Here is a 20,889-nt window from a genome sequence, read left to right as displayed (position 1 = left end):
AAACGCTAGCTTGAATAATGTGTAGGCGGGGAGTCGCCAATCCTTCCAAACAAAGTGTTCCTGCTTGGAGCGCATTTCGTCAATTAACAACAAAATACAGTCCTCCTGGTGTTAATGTTGGATATTTACCACCAATTACTTCACCTCCTATTACCCAAATGAATGTAATCTACAAAGCACTTCCCTGGACTAAATTGGATGTCTTGCAATCTAATGACATGCAACCACAAACTACAGATACAGTCGACACCTCAGTGGAACATTTACCCCTTATTCCCAAAACGACGTCGGATGGCGAAAATAGGATCCTTTTTCCACGGGGGATGCGTAGCTCAAATATATGTGCGTGGTTCCCCGTTGCAAAAAAACAATCTTAAAACAATGGTATGACGTCACCACTTCTTAAGAGTCCAATACAAGAATCAACTGCAGAAATTCATACTTTAATAATCTATCTTCATGTATATCCGGTTTTTGAGATAATGACCGCCCCGTTATCTTGCTATCTCATGACAAAGTCATACGGGAAATTCTCTGTACAATGCCATATATCATCAGAATTACCAGACTTTGTTCCTTGCTCGCTACGCGTATTGGCCGTTGGCGGCGGGGTGTTAGCGTCTAGGTTTTAAATTCGGGTTCCCCAAAATCTTGCATGTGTAAAAGGGGAAGCAAAGAAATATGTTTTGGCACGTCAAAAGGGGGGGGGGGGCAAAGGGGGTTGAGTAGTACGGCCAAAGGAGGGAGGGCAAGCAAATTTTTGGCAGACCATTTGAGAATTCACCACCCCTGGGGTACACATAATTGTACGATGCTACAAATATGATATTAATTAACGTGCTTGACTGTTCTAGCAAAATTTGATCGGAATTGATCGATCAGGAATATTTACTCTCTCTCGCTCTCTCTTTCGGCCGATAATGCTACGGGACTAGCATTGCAGACCAACGACATACCAAATCTATTGTATTAAGGGGGTACTACACCCCTGTGGTAAATTTCTGACTATTTTTGCATTATTCTCAAAAAATAATAACACACTGGTAACAAAAGTTATGTATATTATTGGGGCAAGGAATCCAATTAATACACTGAAATTTCAGTGACTCAAGACAAGCGGTTCAGTATATATGATAGGAAATGAGGTACATCCTAGCGGTACCTTATTTCTTATCATAAATAACGTACCGCTTGCCTTGGGTCACTGAAATTCTATCGGAGTCACTGGATTACTTGCCCCATAATATTATATAACTTTTGTTACCAGTGTGTTATTAGTTTTTGAGAAAATGCAAAAATAGACACACATTATCGAGGGTGTAGTACTTCTAAATGAAAAACATTTGATCAAAGTCTGAATAGTAATCTAACCGTGTTCAAGGTTCAATTTCATAAGTTCATGAGAATACAATAGTTGCGTTTTCTGGTTGTTTTACTTCAACGGTTGCTGTTGTTTTGCTCATTTTCTTTTCTTTCGGGCATCAGAAGATGAGTTGAACGAGTTGGGCAAGTATTTTGCCTGTATTAATTGCGCAAATAAATGTCATTCTTTACCGTACACTTACGCAAATGGTCAAAATGGAACTACTGGTAGCAGCAAGAGCAGGCCATACGAATGAATGTGAACAACTATTAATCGCGGGTGCAAACCCTAATTTTAAAGGGGATGTAAGTAGTAAAGTTTGTTCATTTGTCAAAAATGTGTACATCTGCATAACACGAGGTGTTGTTTATTCGATCACTCTTATTTTTGTTACAAACAACATGCCTAGAAAAGTTGCTTTTTGCCTTGTAAAAGTACGAAATTTTTCGCCATTTTCTGGTATTCCTTTTCTCCGATCGGCACCAGATAAATCGACCTTCCTTTTACGCGCTATTAACCAATCAAGAATTGTTGAAAATTTGATTGACAGTGACGTTAGACGCAAACTAGTCTTTTTATTTCTGTCTTCCATTATAGTATGACCAGCCTTCGACTTATAGTTCCGAAGTTATAGGCCTAAAGGTCATAGGGTAAAGATTCACAGGGCTAAAATAGATCAAATGCTCCAATTTTGATTAAAAAAATGATCTCAAATTGTTGACACTGTTATCATCTCAATCTAATAAAGAATATATAACTTCCTGTATCGACTCGTTACATAAGCAACCATTCAGGAAAATACTAGTAAGTCAATATAAATAGGACTCAAACCAACCTACCTTGCTATGCCACCGGACTATTTTTTTTAATGTGGTTTAATGCCATTGGTAACGCGAAAGACGCATATCATAATCTCACCCCGTCTCTTTCCCCTCTCTCCAGTTTTGTCTCTCTCTTACTCTTTCTATCCCCTTCTGCCTCCCTTTTCCAGTTTCAGGGACCGCCAGGAGTTTGTCGCACCCCCACACCCCTGGGCGATGACCCTGGTGACACTCCTAGGATTTTGCACATGTACGCTATTTCACCTTATTTCTCTTTGTGTAGGTCTACGTTACTTTATTTCAAAGACTAGCTAAACTGGGCTCAAAAAGAAACTCACAAGGTCATATCTTAAGATCCTGTCCTTCAAAATGAACCAACATTACACACAGGATTGCTTCAATACTCTACTCTAAACACATGTCAGTAACCAATCAATTGCCCATCTGACACAACAGTAAAATGTACTGACATGTGTAACAGCTTCATGGACCACAAGTTACAGCCTATTTGATGTGTGTGTAAAGCAATTGTAACAGCAATGTGGACTTTCCTGTCGCAGGATTGCCTCACAAAAATAACACTCGCACCCTAACGAACGTAGCAGATGCACTGAATGCCACAGGACCTACAAAAGTATATCTGTGATATTTGAATTTTTCCACACACTCGTTATGAAATGATCAATGCAAATTTTGCCAAAGCTCACTACCATTCGCAAGATGCTGTGAACTACCAAGTCCCAACAGTTTAAAATAGTTGCGAACCTTAACCTCTATGTTGCCGAAATTTCCAGGCTGTGACATGTGATACAGCAAGCGGTTCCATCATCCATGCCAGTTAGTTGTGTCAGTAAGGTAACCGTTTGGATATTGACATGTCATTAGAGTAGAGTATTAAAGTAATCCTGTGTGTAGCTCTGGTCCATTTTGATGGACAGAATTTCAAAATATGAGCCCAGTTAATTTGTTTGCATGGATATGAGAAATTTTATTTATGGTTTGTAACATTTCACACTTGCAGATAACCTTATTTCTCTTTGTGTAGGTCTACGTTACTTTATAAACAAGTTAGGTTTATTCCTACTAACTTGCATAGATAACCATATTCTATTGTTGTCTCTTATTAGGTTATAGTTTTATACTTGGATCTTAATATTCCACACCTACACAGAACCTTATTTCTTTTGTGTACGATACTTAAAGCAAACAAGAATTGTTGATTACCTGATTACAAACTTAGACTTAGACTTGCGTCTAACAAAGCCATGATTATGATTAAAATCCATTTAACCAATTAAAGATATAACTGAAAGCAATCCTGCTTTGTGGTTGTACTTTTATTTACAAACTTATTGTTGCCCCTAATTAGCAATATATGAATCGTCTCAATCAGCAATGGCTAATAAATTAATAAATGTAACGTTTCTCTTCTCCTACCATCAGAATGGATGGGCTGCTCTCCATGCGGCAGCTGCCAATGGTCACACTGGTACATGTGAGATTCTATTGAAGTACAATGCCAATGTGAATGCAGTAATATCACCGGTTAGTTTTATTCATGGATCTTAATGTTCCACACCTGCACAAATTAAACCTTATTGCTTTTTGTATACATACGATACTTTGTAAGCAAGTTAGGTTATTAGTGAATTATTACAAACTTGCATAAACAACCTTCCTTAACTTATTGTTTTGTGTGTACTATTGAACAAGCTAGGTTTATTCCCGCATCTATTAATTATAAACTTGCATTGACAACCTTAACCTATTGTTGTCTCTTATTGGCAATATATATGAATGGTCTTTTCTATCAGCAATGACTACTTAATTACTAAATGTAACGTTTCTCTTCTCCTATCATCAGAGTGGACGCACTGCTCTCCATGATGCAGCTATCAATGGTCACACTGGTACATGTGAGATTCTATTGAAGAACAATGCCGATGTAAATGCAGTATTATTATCACCGGTTAGTTTTATTCGTGGATCTTAATGTTCCACACCTGTACAAATTAAACCTTATTGCTTTTTGTATACGATACTTTATAAGCAAGTTAGGTCATTCCTGAGTCATTGCAAACTTGCATAAACAACCTTCCTTAACTTATTGATTTGTGTGTACTATCATGATTATTGAACAAGCTAGGTTTATTCCCGCATATATTAATTACAAACTTGCATAAACAACCTCCCTTAACTTATTCTTTTGTGTGTATTATTGAACAAGCTAGGTTTATTCCTGCATATATTAATTACAAACTTGCATTGATAACCTTAACCTATTGTTGTCTCTTATTCGCAATATATTAATGGCCTTTTCTATCAGCAATGACTACTTAATTACTAAATGTAACGGTTCTCATCTTTCCTATCATCAGCATGGACAGACTGCACTACATGGGGCAGCTGGCAATGGTCACCCTAGTTTTATTCATGGATCCTAATGGTGCACATATGCACAGAACCTTATTATTACTTTATAGGCAATTTAGGTTATTCCTGAATCTTTAATTACAAACTTGTGTAAAAAATCTAAACTTATTGTTGTCCCTTATTAGCAATATGAATTGTCTCAATCAGCAATGGCTAATAAATGTAACGCTTTTCTTCTCTTATCGTCAGAATGGACAGACTGCTCTCAATTGGGCAGCTGTCTATGGTCACACTGGTACATGTGAGGTTCTATTGAAGAACAATGCCAATGTGAATGCAGTAGCATTATCACCGGTTAGGTTTATTCATGGATCTTAATGTTACACACCTGTACAAATTAAACCTTATTCCTTTTTGTATACTTTACTTTATAAGCAAGTTAGGTTATTCCTGTATCATTACAAACTTGCATAAACAACCTTCCTTAACTTATTGTTTTGTGTGTACTATTGAACAAGCTAGGTTTATTCCTGCATTTATTAATTACAAACTTGCATAAACAACCTTCCTTAACGTATTGTTTTGTGTGTACTATTGAACAAGCTACAATCAAGGAAATTAATGTTGGCACACTCTGGCATACACAATGTAAATCGCCACCCCTCTCCCCCAGTTCAATGTTGATGAAAGCACCTTTTCCATTGGGCTCTCCAGTCTCCCCAACATTGATTGAGGGGGAATGGGGGAGGGAAGGGGAAAGGAGAAGGTATGTACTTCTCATCAAACATAGTTATACTAATTTCACTGAACTATCAGAGCGGCAATGATGAGTTCCAACATAATTATTGTCAAGGTGTGCCAACTATTAATTTCGTTGATTGTAGGTTTATTAAGCTATTGTTGTCTATTATTCATGTATTAGCAATATATGAATGGTCTTTTCTATCAGCAATGACTACTTAATTACTAAATGTAACGGTTCTCATCTTTCCTATCTTCAGAATGGACAGACTGCACTACATGGGGCAGCTGTCAATGGTCACACTGGTACATGTGAGATTCTATTGAAGTACAATGCCGATGTGAATGCAGTATTAACAACGGTTAGTTTTATTCATGGATCGTTATGTTCCACACCTGCACAGAACCTTATTTCTGTTTGTGTGTGATACTTTATAAGCAAGTTATTATTTCTGAATCTTTAATTACAAACCTGTGTAAAAAAAACCTTAACTTATTGTTGTCTCCTATTAACAACATATGAATGGTCTCAATCAGCAATGTCTAATAAATTACTAAATGTAACGGTTCTCTTCTCCTACTATCAGAATGGAGCGACTGCTCTCAATGATGCAGCTGTCAATGGTCACACTGGTACATGTGAGATTCTATTGAAGTACAATGCCAATGTGAATGCAGTAATATCACCGGTTAGTTTTATTCATGGATCTTAATGTTACACACCTGCACAAATTAAACCTTATTGCTTTTGCATACGACACTTTATAAGCAAGTTAGGTTTATTCCTGAATCTTTAATTACAAGCTTGCATAAACAACTAATTAATTAGCACTAATTAAACCGTTTGAATAATTAATTATATGTTTAATAATGACGCAAATTTTCATCACCCTGTATACATAGAAAGAAGCCTCACACCCTACAATATAAAGTATATATTTTCTGGTGTGACTTTTCAAGCTCTGTTTAATTACAAATTTGCATAAATAAACTTCCTTAACTTATTTTTTTGTCTCTTATTAGCAATATATGAACCGTCTCAATCAGCAATGGCTAATAAATTACTAAATGTAACAGTTCTCTTCTTCTATCATCAGGATGGTTGGACTGCTCTCCATTCGGCAGCTGGCAATTAATTGCAAACTTGCATAGATAGCCTTAACCTATTGTTGTCTGTTATATTAATGGTCTTTTCTATCCACAATGACTACTAAATTAAACGGTTCTCATCTTTCCTATCATCAGCATGGACAGACTGCACTACATGGGGCAGCTGCCAATGGTCACACTGGTACATGTGAGATTCTATTGAAGTACAATGCCGATGTAAATGCAGTATTAACAACGGTTAGTTTTATTCATGGATCCTAGTGGTCCACATATGCACAGAACCTTATTTCTTTTTGTGTGCGATACTTTATAAGCAAGTTATTATTTCTGAATCTTTAATTACAAACCTGTGTAAAAAAAACCTTAACTTATTGTTGTCTCCTATTAGCAACATATGAATGGTCTCAGTCAGCAATGGCTAATAAATTAATAAATGTAACAGTTCTCTTCTCCTATCATCAGGATGGATGCACTGCTCTCCACGATGCAGCTGTCGATGGTCACACTGGTACAAGTGAGATTCTATTGAAGTACAATGCCGATGTAAATGCAGTATTATTATCACCGGTTAGTTTTATTCATGGGTCTTAATGTTACACTCCTGCACAAAATTAAACCTTATTGCTTTTTGTATACGATACTTTATAAGCAAGTTAGGTTATTCCTGAATCATTACAAACTTGCATAAACAACCTTCCTTAACGTGTTGTTTTGTGTGTACTATTGAACAAGCTACAATCAAGGAAATTGATGTTGGCACACTCTGGCATATACAATGTAAATCGCCACCCCTCTCCCCCAGTTCAATGTTGATGAAAGCACCTTTTCCTTTGGGCTCTCCAGTCTCCCCAACATTGATTGAGGGCGAATGGGGGAGGGAAGGGGAAAAGAGAAGGTATGTACTTCTCATCAAACATAGTTATACTAATTTCACTGAACTATCAGAGCGACAATGATGAGTTACAACATAATTATTGTCAAGGTGTGCCAACTATTAATTTAGTTGATTGTAGGTTTATTCCTGCATTTATTAATTACAAACTTGCATAAACAACCTCCCTTAACTTATTTTTTTGTGTGTATTATTGAACAAGCTAGGTTTATTCCTGCATATATTAATTACAAACTTGCATTGATAACCTTAACCTATTGTTGTCTCTTATTAGCAATATATTAATGGTCTTTTCTATCAGCAATGACTACTTAATTACTAAATATAACGGTTCTCATCTTTCCTATCATCAGCATGGACATACTGCACTACATGTGGCAGCTGGCAATGGTCACACTAGTACATGTGAGATTCTATTGAAGTACAATGCCGATGTAAATGCAGTATTAACAAAGGTTAGTTTTATTCATGGATCCTAGTGGTCCACATATGCACAGAACCTTATTTCTTTTTGTGTACGATACTTTATAAGCAATTTAGGTTATTCCTGAATCTTTAATTACAAACTTGTGTAAAAAATCTAAACTTATTGTTGTCCCTTATTAGCAATATGAATTGTCTCAATCAGCAATGGCTAATAAATGTAACGCTTTTCTTCTCTTATCATAAGAATGGACAGACTGCTCTCAATTGGGCAGCTGTCTATGGTCACACTGGTACATGTGAGGTTCTATTGAAGAACAATGCCAATGTGAATGCAGTAGCATTATCACCGGTTAGGTTTATTCATGGATCTTAATATTACACACCTGCACAAATTAAACCTTATTGCTTTTTGTATACGATACTTTATAAGCAAGTTAGGTTATTCCTGAATCATTACAAACTTGCATAAACAACCTACCCTAACGTATTGTTTTGTGTGTACTATTGAACAAGCTACAATCAAGGAAATTGATGTTGGCACACTCTGGCATACAAAATGTAAATCGCCACCCCTCTCCCCCAGTTCAATGTTGATGAAAGCACCTTTTCCATTGGGCTCTCCAGTCTCCCCAACATTGATTGAGGGCGAATGGGGGAGGGAAGGGGAAAAGAGAAGGTATGTACTTCTCATCAAACATAGTTATACTAATTTCACTGAACTACCAGAGCAGCAATGATGAGTTCCAACATAATTATTGTCAAGGTGTGCCAACTATTAATTTCGTTGATTGTAGGTTTATTCCTGCATTTATTAATTACAAACTTGCATAAACAACCTCCCTTAACTTATTCTTTTGTGTGTATTATTAAACAAGCTAGGTTTATTCCTGCATATATTAATTATAAACTTGCATTGATAACCTTAACCTATTGTTGTCTCTTATTAGCAATATATGAATGATCTTTTCTGTCAGCAATGACTATTAAATTACTAAATGTAACGATTCTCATCTTTCCTATCATCAGCATGGACAGACTGCACTACATGGGGCAGCTGCCAATGGTCACACTGGTACATGTGAGATTCTATTGAAGTACAATGCCGATGTAAATGCAGTATTAACAACGGTTAGTTTTATTCATGGATCCTTATGTTCTACATAATTATGCACAGAACCTTATTTCTTTTTGTGTACGATACTTTATAAGCAAGTTAGGTTATTCCTAATTACAAACTTGTGTAAAAAATCTAACTTATTGTTGTCCCTTATTTATGAATTGTCGCAATCAGCAATGGCTAATAAATTAATCAATGTAACGGTTCTCTTCTCCTATCATCAGAGTGGACATATTGCTCTCTTGCATAAACAACCTTAACCTAAATGTAACGGTTCTCTTCTCCTACCATCAGCATGATCTGAGTGGACTCACTGCTCTCCATGCTGCAGCTTTCCGTGGTGACACTGGTACATGTGAAACTCTATTGAAGAACAATGCCGATGTAAATGCAGTATTATCCCCGGTTGGTTTTATTCATGGATCTTAACATATATGATATGAGCGTAGCGAGCAGGAACTTGTGCATATTTGAACGTTTCTATTGTGTTTTCCTAAGCCTGTTAGAGCGTGTTATTTAAAAGGTGCTCCGTAAATGTGTGCCTCGGCCTGCCAAAAAATTTTGCCCACCCAATTTTACCGTCCCCAAGGCTCATAATTATTACACAGCCCCTTATTTCTTCACGTGTCCTAGGGGTACGGTAAGTTACTAGTTAGGTGTATTCCTGAATCTTTATTACAAACTTGCATAGGTAAGCTCAAGTTATTGTTGTCTCTTATTAGCAATATATAAATCGCCTTTTTCAATCAGCAATGGCTGATAAATTGCTAAATGTAACGCTTCTCTTCTTCTATCATCAGAGTGGACAGACTGCTTTGCATTTGGCCGCTGACTATGGCCACACTGATACATGTGAGATTCTATTGAAGTACAATGTCAATGTAAATGCAGTATCAATGGTTAGTTTTATTCATGGATCTTAACATTCCACATTTGCACAGAACCTTAGGGGTTGTGCAATAATTATAAGGGGGGGGGGGGTAAAATTTTCAAATGGCGTGCCAAAATTCCTTACCTTCCCTCTCGCCCTGCCAAAAAATCTTTGCCCCCATTTGTATATGATAAATTATGATGCGAGCGGGAAATTGGCATATTTGAATGTTTCTGTAGTGTTTTCTGAAGCCTTTTTAGAGCGTGTTATTTAAAAGGTGCCCCGTAAATGTATGACACAAAAATTGTTTGCCCCCCTTCTCGGCCTGCTACAAATTGCTTACCCCCCCCCCCCCCGGGCCTGCCAAAAGTCTTGACCCCACCCTAATTTTATCATCCCCAAGGGTTCATAATTATTGCACAGCTCCTGATTTCTTTTTTGTACGAATGGGCAAATGGATTTTCCTGTGATTCCTTCACTCTTGCATATTAGAAATTATTATCATATGTTACGTATACTATATTTGGTTGATAAAGGGTCTTTTTCAGATCCAATTAAAATGATACTACTCACTCAGAAATATTTGAATTCCTTTCAGGGATCTTGTTCAGTTTGGTACTGGTGTTTCTAGATGTTTTTAAAACCGGCAAAACTCTTGTCTGGTTTTGATGACGTCATCAGACTTTCTTGTTGCCGAGTATTTATGACCTGGTCATAAATTTTGTCCAGTCTGTAGGCCCCAAAACCACGTCATTGGGTGGGAGGCTCAGGTTATTGATCAAGAATCCTACAAAACTACACGTTGGCTAAAGGAAGCTATCTGGATCAGAAGTAGGGGGAAATACACCATGAACAAGGATGAGGGGCCTACAGACTGGACAAAAGATCCTGATGATTCTGTTTCAAGAGTATACTCTATTGTTATTAGCAATGAATGAATGAATTAATGAATGATCACCTTAACTTATTGTTGCTCTCCATTGGGCAGCTTGCAGTGGTCATTTTATGTTATCAGGTTATTAAACCAAAATAATGAAATCTTATGAATCAGCAACGACTAATTCGTTACTTAATGTAGCTCTCTTGTATAAATCTCTCAATCTTTATATTGCTTAGTGTGTTCAAACTGTCAACGTTGATTGTTTATCATTACATGTGTATGTCCTGCTATTATATTGAAATGTTGGATTATGAACAGCATTTAAAATAAAGGTGGTGCAGTGTGTCCCAAAAACCTGACCATTTTGAACCTTCATATCTGTAGGGAAAATGAAATGTATCATTCATTCTAAAGCTTGTCATCATTACTTTGCTATCTACCAGCATGGAGATACGGCACTTCACCTTGCAACAAGACGTAGAGACGCCTTTGATCTATGCATCTACCTGATTGAAAATGGCGCTAATGTATCAGCACAAAATCTAGTAAGTTAAAATCATCGGAAAACAAATTAAATGACAATAAAAATAATCCATCTATAGGAGACTATCCCTTAAGGAGGTGCGTCGCCAAGTTTTCCGATAAAATAATGTTTTTCTTAAAAAGTAAACATCACAGATTAACAAGTAATGGTTGAAATTAATGTCGTAACACCATTATAACAGCTCTGATGACACTAATGTACATTAGGTTCACTGCATGAACAGAATTGATCAGGTCTCACCTCCTTTTTTAACCAAATCGACGGTAATAACTCGTACAGTGAGGATCAACATTTAACCACAAATTGCCTCAGGCAACTCACTTCCTGTAAACTAAATACCACACATGGTCATTTTTATGCAACCTATTGACCCATTTGTGTTATATACTGCATGTAGCCATAATTCTCATTGACAGATACCAACCTCAGAAGGGAATTCAATTTTTGATCAATTCTCTTCAGGTAGTGAAACCTAATGAAACATTTGTTGTGATGTCCGAAGTTCATATCCACTTTAAGCTCACGCGTTTCGAACAATACGGACGTTGTGATTTTGCAAGAAAGAGAGTGCATATGATAACAAGAGGGGTAGAGGCAATTTATGTCAAGAGAGAACAACTCTCACTAAACAGGGGCGTCCTTCGGCACAATTTTACAGGGATCTACAATTCAATTTCAACTTAAAATCAAAGACCTTCAATACCATCTCGTTACCAACAATTGCCGCCAGATCAACAGTTAACCAGACAATGGTGTGATACCGTAGCAACACCAATAAATGTGACTCCAGTTGAAAGGTTTCATTATTTACAATTTATTGTCATACCTAGATGAATGACAACTTTTTCAAAAATATTGTGTTAATGACAACAATTTTTTCTATGATTCAGAATGGTCAAAAGCCACTTTTCATGATGTCAATTTCTGAAAGAGATGTCTATGACTCAGTTCACAAAGCTATACAGGTAATTAAATAATTTAATCATTATATAAAACACACTGTGTGCCAAACCACTAAGAATGTAATGTAAAATTGGTACATTTCCGGGGTAACTTTCGGAGTTTAAACCACACATCCCCATCCTATGCGTAATCGATGTTGTGGCTGTCAGGAGCGTTATGGTTACCGAATAACATAGGGTCTGTCTGTTATGAGCTTACAAAATGGACGGTGTACGCCGAAGGTTTTCTGAGGGAACCTCAGACGCTATGTGCTACCGCTACCCTTGGGAGTTGCTTTGTAGTAGGTGTCTTTCGTTCTTGGGGAGCAGTGCCTCCAGGCAGACTTCCCTACATCACTATATGATTTCTGTGAAGTTTTTCGTTATAATCTATGATGATAGCATTGTATTAGTAATAACTACTAGGAAGGGTGTCTGATCATTTAAGCCAAAATATTGAGTTTAAAAAAAAGGTAACAAAATCGTCGAGCTCTATTTGGAATTGATGCAAAATTGCCATTTTCTTCAAACCCTGCGAAAGACGGCACGGTCGACTAGCGGTACGGGTTCAGACTCATAATTGGAAGTTTCGGGATTTTAACCTCGGTGGTGGTGCTATCCTTTTGTGCCTTCAGACAAGGCTCTTAATAGTCCGGGACATACCAGGGTTTAATGTGCATCCCCAAGGACTTTAGCAAACCAACTTTTGTAGCTTCCTTTTATGGTCCTATAACACATTCAAGATGTTAAAACAACATTACAACAAGTTGCAATAGAGCGAGTGACAAACACTAATGAGCTGTGACATCATCACCCAATTTACATCTCGCGGTGATTTAATAGTGTATTTACTATGCAAATAATCACTTTCCTTGCTCCACAGTGTATCGGGAACTAATCCTTTATTATGCTAAATAGCCTTCCCAATTTTACGTTGAAGGCCACACTCTCTATACCTCAGTAAACATCAAAAGATTAGTAATTTTCCGTGTCAAAAATGACACCGAATTTCTAGCGCACTTGTGTATAATATTTGTGTAATGGTTTGCCAAATATGGGCATTATAGTGGTATATTTATGAATATTGCATGGTACCTGAAGGCAAAATACCCAGATGGCGTCCAAATTTGGCTCGAATATGGTCGATACTATCGAGTGAGGTTGATATTTTTTATGAATGGTAGGACGCCGCTATCCACATTCACTACGAAACCGTGAAATGCTTGGTTGAAATTACATCAGGTACATGTGTCGGTTTTTAAGTTTTTATTTATTTTTTGCATGAAATATGAAGATTACATATTCAAATCAATATTAATTGTGATATTTGTTACTCGCCTGTCCATCTCAACAATTTCTTCCAGAAAGCGAAGTACAAAGACTTGATGCAAACCGGTTCCACTCCAGTCCAGATCGTCAAATTGTTCGTTTGTGGAGCACCTTCTGCTGGAAAGACAACTTTAAAGAACTCACTCACAAAAGTATGCCCGCATAAATGTTTTTTTTTCATACAGAGCTCCACTATTAAATCCATATTGTAACATTTCCTTAAGGGGTTGGGTATGAACGTTTGGACAGTGTTTATTGTGGGACATTAGAGCACATCAGACATATCGAATTGCATTCTGAATACGAAGAATGTCCTTCTGATATCAAATAATTTTGATTTTTGAAATTCGCAATGTAATACACATTTTATGGCAAATGATTAAAATTGATATTTTTGATATTTAACAGTACTCAAGTAAACCTTATAAATCTGATGATTTATACTTAAAGCGTATGTAGGTGAGATGAAAAGCCGACGATCAATTGAAAATTTTGACCTTTCGTATTGAAGATATGGATTTTTCCCCAAAACACCAAACAAAATTAGGTCTTTTGGGGAAAAAATCCATATCTTCAATATGAAAGGTCAACATTTTCAATTGATCGTCGGCTTTTCCTCCTAGCTACATACACTTTAAGAATATGTCATTAGATTTATAAAATTTACTTCGAGGACTGTTATATATCAAAATGTGAAAAATATCAAATTTCAATAATTTGTCATAAAATTTGTATTATATCGTGAATTTCAAAAATATTTGATATCAGAAAGACATTCTTCGTATTCATAATGCAATTCGATATGTCTGATGTGCTCGCATGTCCCACAAAAATAATGACGAAACGCTCAAAACGCTCATTCCAGATCCCTTAAGAAATAAAAATTCACTGTTTTTCACTGTCAGATATGTCCCTTTTTAATTTTAACCCGATAGCAGGTAAAATAATTTACTGTCTAGTCTATGCTATCTGAATATGTGACATGGTTGTTTATGCTCTTCAGGACCTCCAAGACAACGAATCAGAATCGGTCAACAATCTCCAAGAGCTTCCATACAATCCAACTGCAGGCATTGATATCAGTAAAAGCTCAATCAAGGGTGTTGGAATCTTTAGAATTTGGGATCTTGCTGGCCACGTGGAATACCATATATCACATGCCATGTTTCTCGGTGCAGAAAATTCCATATTTATCGTCATGTACAATCTGGTCAAGAATCTACATTTGCAAGATGTAAGTTCGATACAGACACAGAAACACAGAAATAAAACCAGAGAACCAGGACTCGACCGTCATCGCGATTGTACGTGGCGGTATAGGGAGTCCCGGTTCCCCTTCTCTAATTCTGTGGATACAGACGTAAAATGTGCAGTAACTTTTGACAATTCTGAAACATTTTGGAGTTGCTTATGCTATTGTTACCCTAAATTCTTTTTACTGAGAGGACCTAGTAGTGGTATCAAAATCCATTATTCAAAGCAGTAATGAATTCAATTAATTGAGGGCACGCCCGATTTTATATACCCGAGAGGGGGGACTGCACAACTATTGGCATAAACAACGACCATGCACTCAGTTACATTTAATGAACCCCATTCATACATACAGAACATAATAAAAATGTAAAAGAAAAGGTCTAAAAGACCTTAAATTTGTAGGTCTTTTGGGAAACTTCATATATATATTCAAGACGACAGATCAAAATTTTCACGATGGTCGTCTTTTCACGTTAAGAACAAATCATTAGATTTATAAAGTTTACTTCGACGACTGATAAATGTCAATTTGTAATAATTTGCCATAAAATGTGTATTATATCGCAAATTAAAAAAAACAAAAACAAATTTGATATCAGAAGGACATTACGCATATTCAGAATGCGAATAATTTACCCTTTGGTAATTTTGACCTTCCTTCAATATGTCTCATGTTTAAACCTTGGTTTCAAGCTACATTACTGGCTCTGCTTTTTGAAATCTGGACATTCGGCAACTCAACGAACCAAACCAAAGGTTATTATAGTTGCGTCTCATATGGACCAGGTCAAAGACAAGAAAACAGGTATGTGTAAGGAGATGTGATCGAACAATGTTGTATAACATCGGCGCAATGTGTTAGTGGTTATTTTGTGGAGGTTATAAAAACGCTTTGCTCATTTGACCTTTTGGTCATCGTGAAAATGACAGGATATACTAAGGGGGGAGTGGGCCCCCTGACCATTCAAAGAAAAAAACCCAGAAATATCACTTGCTCTTGACACTATTTTAATACGCACTCGTTTGGTAAACATCTTGATTTGGGTCTTGAATAGTTTAAAATTACGTGAACACACCGTGTATCACCTTTCACTTAAAATAATATCGCACAGATATCACAACCTAGCGGAGATACAACATCGAAATCCCAACCTGTGCCAACTGGGAGTCAATTAGCTCGAAATAATGCTCACTGGGCAATTTTATTTCTTTTCCCCAGATGTACATGGGTAGTTGTGGCTTTAAAAGGCTAGGCCAAAATTGTAATGTTGTAGAAAAGTTTATTTATCCTTCAGTGGCTATAAATGAACTACTTGTGCGACATATCTCGTACGGAACGGTACTTATATCTTAGTAAATATGTTGTTGCCGTTTGTATGAAAACAACAATAAGAAGTCGTGATAGAATTCATTACAAAATAAAGGAAAACGTAAATTATCACCGTTGAGTGTGATTCCGAGCGAAGTGCAAATTGATTGAAGCCGCATACATTTGCCGAATTGCCAACTTGTAATTATGTTCTATGTTTTGATTATTTTCTAGGATACCGAGTGGCCCAACTGAACCAAACCAAAATGAGACGCTTATTTCAGGAATCTCTTGACATTGTTGATTCTGTGATCACTGTTAACGCTTGCAATGCTACTGAACAAGGTTATGAAAAACTAAAGGACATTCTCAAACAGATGGCAGTTGATATCTTGGTAGGTTTAAGCCTGGCTTTAAGAGTCAGCTAACTGAACATGTCTCTCTGATTAATAGACCACAACAACTTAACACTTAACAATAACTAAATAAATCAGATTTGTCAAGGTGTGAGTTGGTTCAAAATTTAATATAATGGCGTTAAAAATGCATTCTTTCCTTCCTTACGCTGCATACTTTTTTTCATATATGACGACATTTTCCCTCACCCACAGGGAACCCGAATGCTACCACTGATCTGCCAAAACATATTGGATCAAAGCCGTCGTTGGTACATGCCTAGTTATCCTGTTCTACCATGGTCGTTTTTCTTTGAGAGAGTAAAGGAGATCGCAGGAAAACAAGTCCGAGATATCGAAAATTTGATTGAAGAGGACACCGTAAGAACTGCTGCTGCATACCTTCATGACATGGGCGAGGTAAAAACACACAAGCCTCTTACTATTAGTAGTATAACAAAGTTACCATGCCTCTTACATAAAGAAGGGTTGATGATCTGATCAGAGCTTGAATGAGGTTTTAGAACAAAGGGGTTGCCACATTATGTTAAAGTTATTAAACGAAAGCAAATTGTATCGCTGATAAGAAAACCAACTTCCTTCCTTCAGATCTACGTAGCAAACGATGAGAGTGATGATGCTTGCGAGGCTATGGTCATTATGAACATCCAATGGCTTTGCTCCAACGTCATCGCTAAAGTGTTAGCAGGTGATGAGTTTCCAGCACAGTTCCAGAAACTACCAGACAAACCTCTGTACAGCGAAGACGAATTACGCGAATTCCTGGTAACTAGCGAAGGGCTTGACTTCGATCTTACTGTGTTGCTTCTGGTACACCTAAAGATCCTCTTCATCGCCGATGATGGGAGCTATTTAATTCCATCCAAAATGCCACCATCTTTGCCTCCGATTCTGATGGAGAAGAGCGACAATGCACAGATGTTTGGTATTCGTGTAGAGTGTGGTGATGAGTCAGATATGTTCTCGCCAGATCTCTTCCCGCACATTCATCTTCATATGCTGGAATGTTATCCTGACACGCACGGGACCGTGAAAGCTAACTACTCAAATTCCGCTATCAAGTTCATTTCTCCAGTTGAAGGAATGGTACAGAAGACGGACATGGGGAGAGCCATAAATGTTACTGTTATGTGCAAGAATCAGCACGAGAGAACTGAAGCTCATTCTCAACTACAATCGTATGTAACAAATGTTGCTTACATTAAATTTATCTTGATCTTCATCAAAATAAAACTTAGTCTTAATAGCTTATAATAAATTTAAAATTTCAAACAATAACATTTAGGATCCTTTATTTTAGGTTGCAGCGATCCATAAAGCTGTATCTTCGTCAGTGTTCACCAGGAACAGTTGTCAAGTGGAAGTTCCTTAGCCCCAAGTCAATGAAAACTGAGTGCAATCTGGAGAAGATTCTGTACTATGAGTCAGATGATTTGCACAAGGCTGAAGAAGGAAACGGTACGGTGTACCATTCACGACAGACTCATGCTGACAACATGATTGACGTCATTTGCCAGGTGAGCTTTGATATTATGTATCATGATTTACTTAATTGTTAAAACTCTTGAATTCTAATTCAATGTTTTGGAATCTTACTCGTATCTAAGAAGTAAATGAACTATTCACTCATTCGAATTTAAGGGTGTCGATATGATGTTTATCACTGAACTCGGCGGACATAGTGGCTGGGAGTGGATACCGCTGGAGCTTCAACAAAGGATATATGCAGTTCTTGATGAAACCCATCCACTAGGAAGCGACTATCGGATGCTTGCAGATATATGGGCCATTCCTAAGAACAGATTTCAGCAGCTCGTCCGATTTTGTACAACTACCAAGGATCATTCGATTACCGACGAAATACTTAGAGTAAGTGATTTCAAGAGGCAGAAATATCAGTGATGCGCTATGATGTAAACTACATTGTAATGAAGACAAAGCTCGACTTTAAAATGCGTAATAAAACAGGATCTTTGTTGTCAACTTATGGCAAATCTTTGCGTATTTTAGGAAGTATGTGCTACTCGTAGACGTAATGGTCACAAGCTGACAATTCAAGAGGTAATGACTGTACTGAAACATCCAGGCATCATTGGCAACGATGATTTGGCAAAAGGCATTGAGTCGATGCTGATGGACGAAGGACATCAAGTAAGCATTTCCTGATTTTTGGGCTATGGTTGAATTGTGTGGCACCCTTTTGGCGCCACAGCTAAATTAATTAATGAAAAATTTGATTCCACGAACCACGTTTGTCCAGAAGTTATAACTTAGCTCAATTTATCCCAAATGCAAGGTAAGGTATGAGTGACCAGTGACTCTGATAATGAATTCAGGGTGTAGAAAATCACTTTAATCATAAAATTTTATGTTTTTCTTTTTTAATCATCACTTTTCTTTTTAATCATCACTTTTCTTTTTAATCATCACTTTTCTTTTTAATCATCACTTTTCATTTTAATCATCACTTTTCTTTTTAATCAACACTTTTCTTTTTAATCATCACTTTTCTTTTTAATCATCACTTTAATCATAAATCTTGTGTTTTATTTTTTTCTCCTTTCAGACTCATCAAGATGACCCATCATATCAATTTGGTAAGAAAATTCCAAGTATACTTACCTTCGTTTTATCTTTTCTGTTTCTGTTTCTGTTTCCGGTTTCGGTTTCGGATCTCATTGTTATTTTGAAGTGTTAGCATGGTACGTGTGAACAATCCTTTTATTCTAGTCTTTTGTTGACTACAGAAAAGTTGAACGAAGATAACTTCTGTTTCGGTTTCGGGAGTTATGCTAATTTCTGACATGAAAAACTTGAGATGAGAGGGTTGATGCTAATGTAGACAAAAGAAGTGTCTAAATTTTACGGTCGTAAATTCGCGATAAATTGTACGGCTTCAATTGACTTGCGTTGGGTGTATAGGTACTCCAGCCTAGGCGGGAGTAGCTCGTGAAAATAGCCCAGCGTAGAAATATACATTAATATACATTAATCAATAGTAATCAATGTTGCCAAGAATTACGTATACTTGTTCGCAATCGCGCAAAAATCGGTCATAGTATGATAATGTAGAGATTAAACGGGGAATTATTTTCGTCCCAAATACACCTTAAAACTTGGTAATATGCAACACCAGAGAAGTTGAAGTGAAACTAATAGGATTTCTTTCATTGGAATTGGTAATCTGATAATTGCTTCAGGCAAAATTGCCAGACTCAAATCTATTTTAAATGTATATTGTATGATGAGACGAGGAGAGGAGAGGAGAGGAGAGGAGAGGAGAGGAGAGGAGAGGAGAGGAGAGGAGAGGAGAGGAGAGGAGAGAAGATCGAGAGGAGAGAGGAGGGCGAGCAGAGCAGGGAGGAGTTTTGTTCCGTTTATTTTAATTTTTCCACGTTGATCATAGGCCTACTGCTAAAACAGTGAGAGGGGGAGAAGGGTAAAGGAAATACAACATCCAATATAATTCAGATATCCACATAATTCAAAAGATGGCACAGGTGAGAGTTGGGGAGGGGGAGAGACAGACAGACTATAAAGAGGAGAAAGCGAGAGGAGAAGAGACAGGGGTCCTTTTTTTTAAATGTCACACTAATATAGACCATAATGACACCAAATTTGCGTTCGGACCTGATGTAGGCCTATCCTGCCTAGTGTAATGAGGGACATGAGTAAGATTGCCTACTTGAGGCCCCAGTGTTGCACAAAAAAGACTTATCCAACCTTTATTGACAGACATAAGTGTGATTGACAGCTCCTATTATTACCTCTTGAAATGAGAAGCATGATGCCCCATATGTAACAATGAAGTCAACTTACACACCATCCCACTTAATCCCTTGCGTTTTCGTTTCTGAACAATAGAGCTCCCGAAACAGAAAAGGTAAAACGACAGTTATTTTTTCTATATACAAATGACGGCTATACATATATCGATATATATCCAATATGATTTAATTATACTACTAAAGAAATAATTATTTGTGCAATATATAGTTTTTAACATTCATTCTTCAGGTGTTCCTGATTTGACCCTGCTTTGGCGTGCAGTTTTGAAACGCACCCACCAAGATCTAAGGCGCACCACCGACATAAAAGCTAGTCAACTACTTCTATACTTGGTGGGTGAAGGTTCTCTGTTATCTGAAGATGATGAAGAGGAAATCGAAACCAAAGAGAAACTTGAAGGGCGCCGGAAAGCTGTAGATCTGCTCTTGTTTAAACTCATGCAGTTAAAGAAACCAAATTGGTGTAAGGGGTTTCTAGCTGGACTCCAACAAGATGTGCCCTCATTGGTACCGATGGTTACTGAAGCACGGGACAAGCTCCTACAAGAGAAATGGTTTGCGTCCATTCCGGCTGTGTCCGCATCAGAACAACAGAGTGCGACCGGTAGGTATCAAAGTAATGATTACTAATTTCAGATAATAATAGATTAGAGAATAGACATCTTAATTTTTTACTTCAAATGGATTGAATGTAGGAAAACATTATATTCA

The 20,889-nt window shown here is 37.1% G+C and overlaps 1 protein-coding gene across 1 annotated transcript in view; it reads left to right on the top strand.

The window, feature by feature from the left end:
• The first annotated feature begins 9,595 nt into the window (after positions 1-9,595).
• LOC140159602 (uncharacterized) overlaps positions 9,596-20,889 on the top strand; it is a 108,712-nt gene continuing 97,418 nt past the window's right edge. Inside the window, exons 1-6 of the mRNA XM_072183095.1 lie at positions 9,596-9,742; positions 11,038-11,139; positions 12,029-12,103; positions 13,444-13,560; positions 14,412-14,642; positions 15,359-15,470. Of these exons, the coding sequence (XP_072039196.1) occupies positions 9,596-9,742; positions 11,038-11,139; positions 12,029-12,103; positions 13,444-13,560; positions 14,412-14,642; positions 15,359-15,470 (784 nt within the window). The remainder of the gene's footprint in view (positions 9,743-11,037; positions 11,140-12,028; positions 12,104-13,443; positions 13,561-14,411; positions 14,643-15,358; positions 15,471-20,889) is intronic.

Source organism: Amphiura filiformis, chromosome 8 (assembly GCF_039555335.1).
Source record: "Amphiura filiformis chromosome 8, Afil_fr2py, whole genome shotgun sequence".
In the NCBI taxonomy this organism is placed as follows: domain Eukaryota; kingdom Metazoa; phylum Echinodermata; class Ophiuroidea; order Amphilepidida; family Amphiuridae; genus Amphiura; species Amphiura filiformis.
This window is presented reverse-complemented; position numbering and strand designations above follow the sequence as displayed.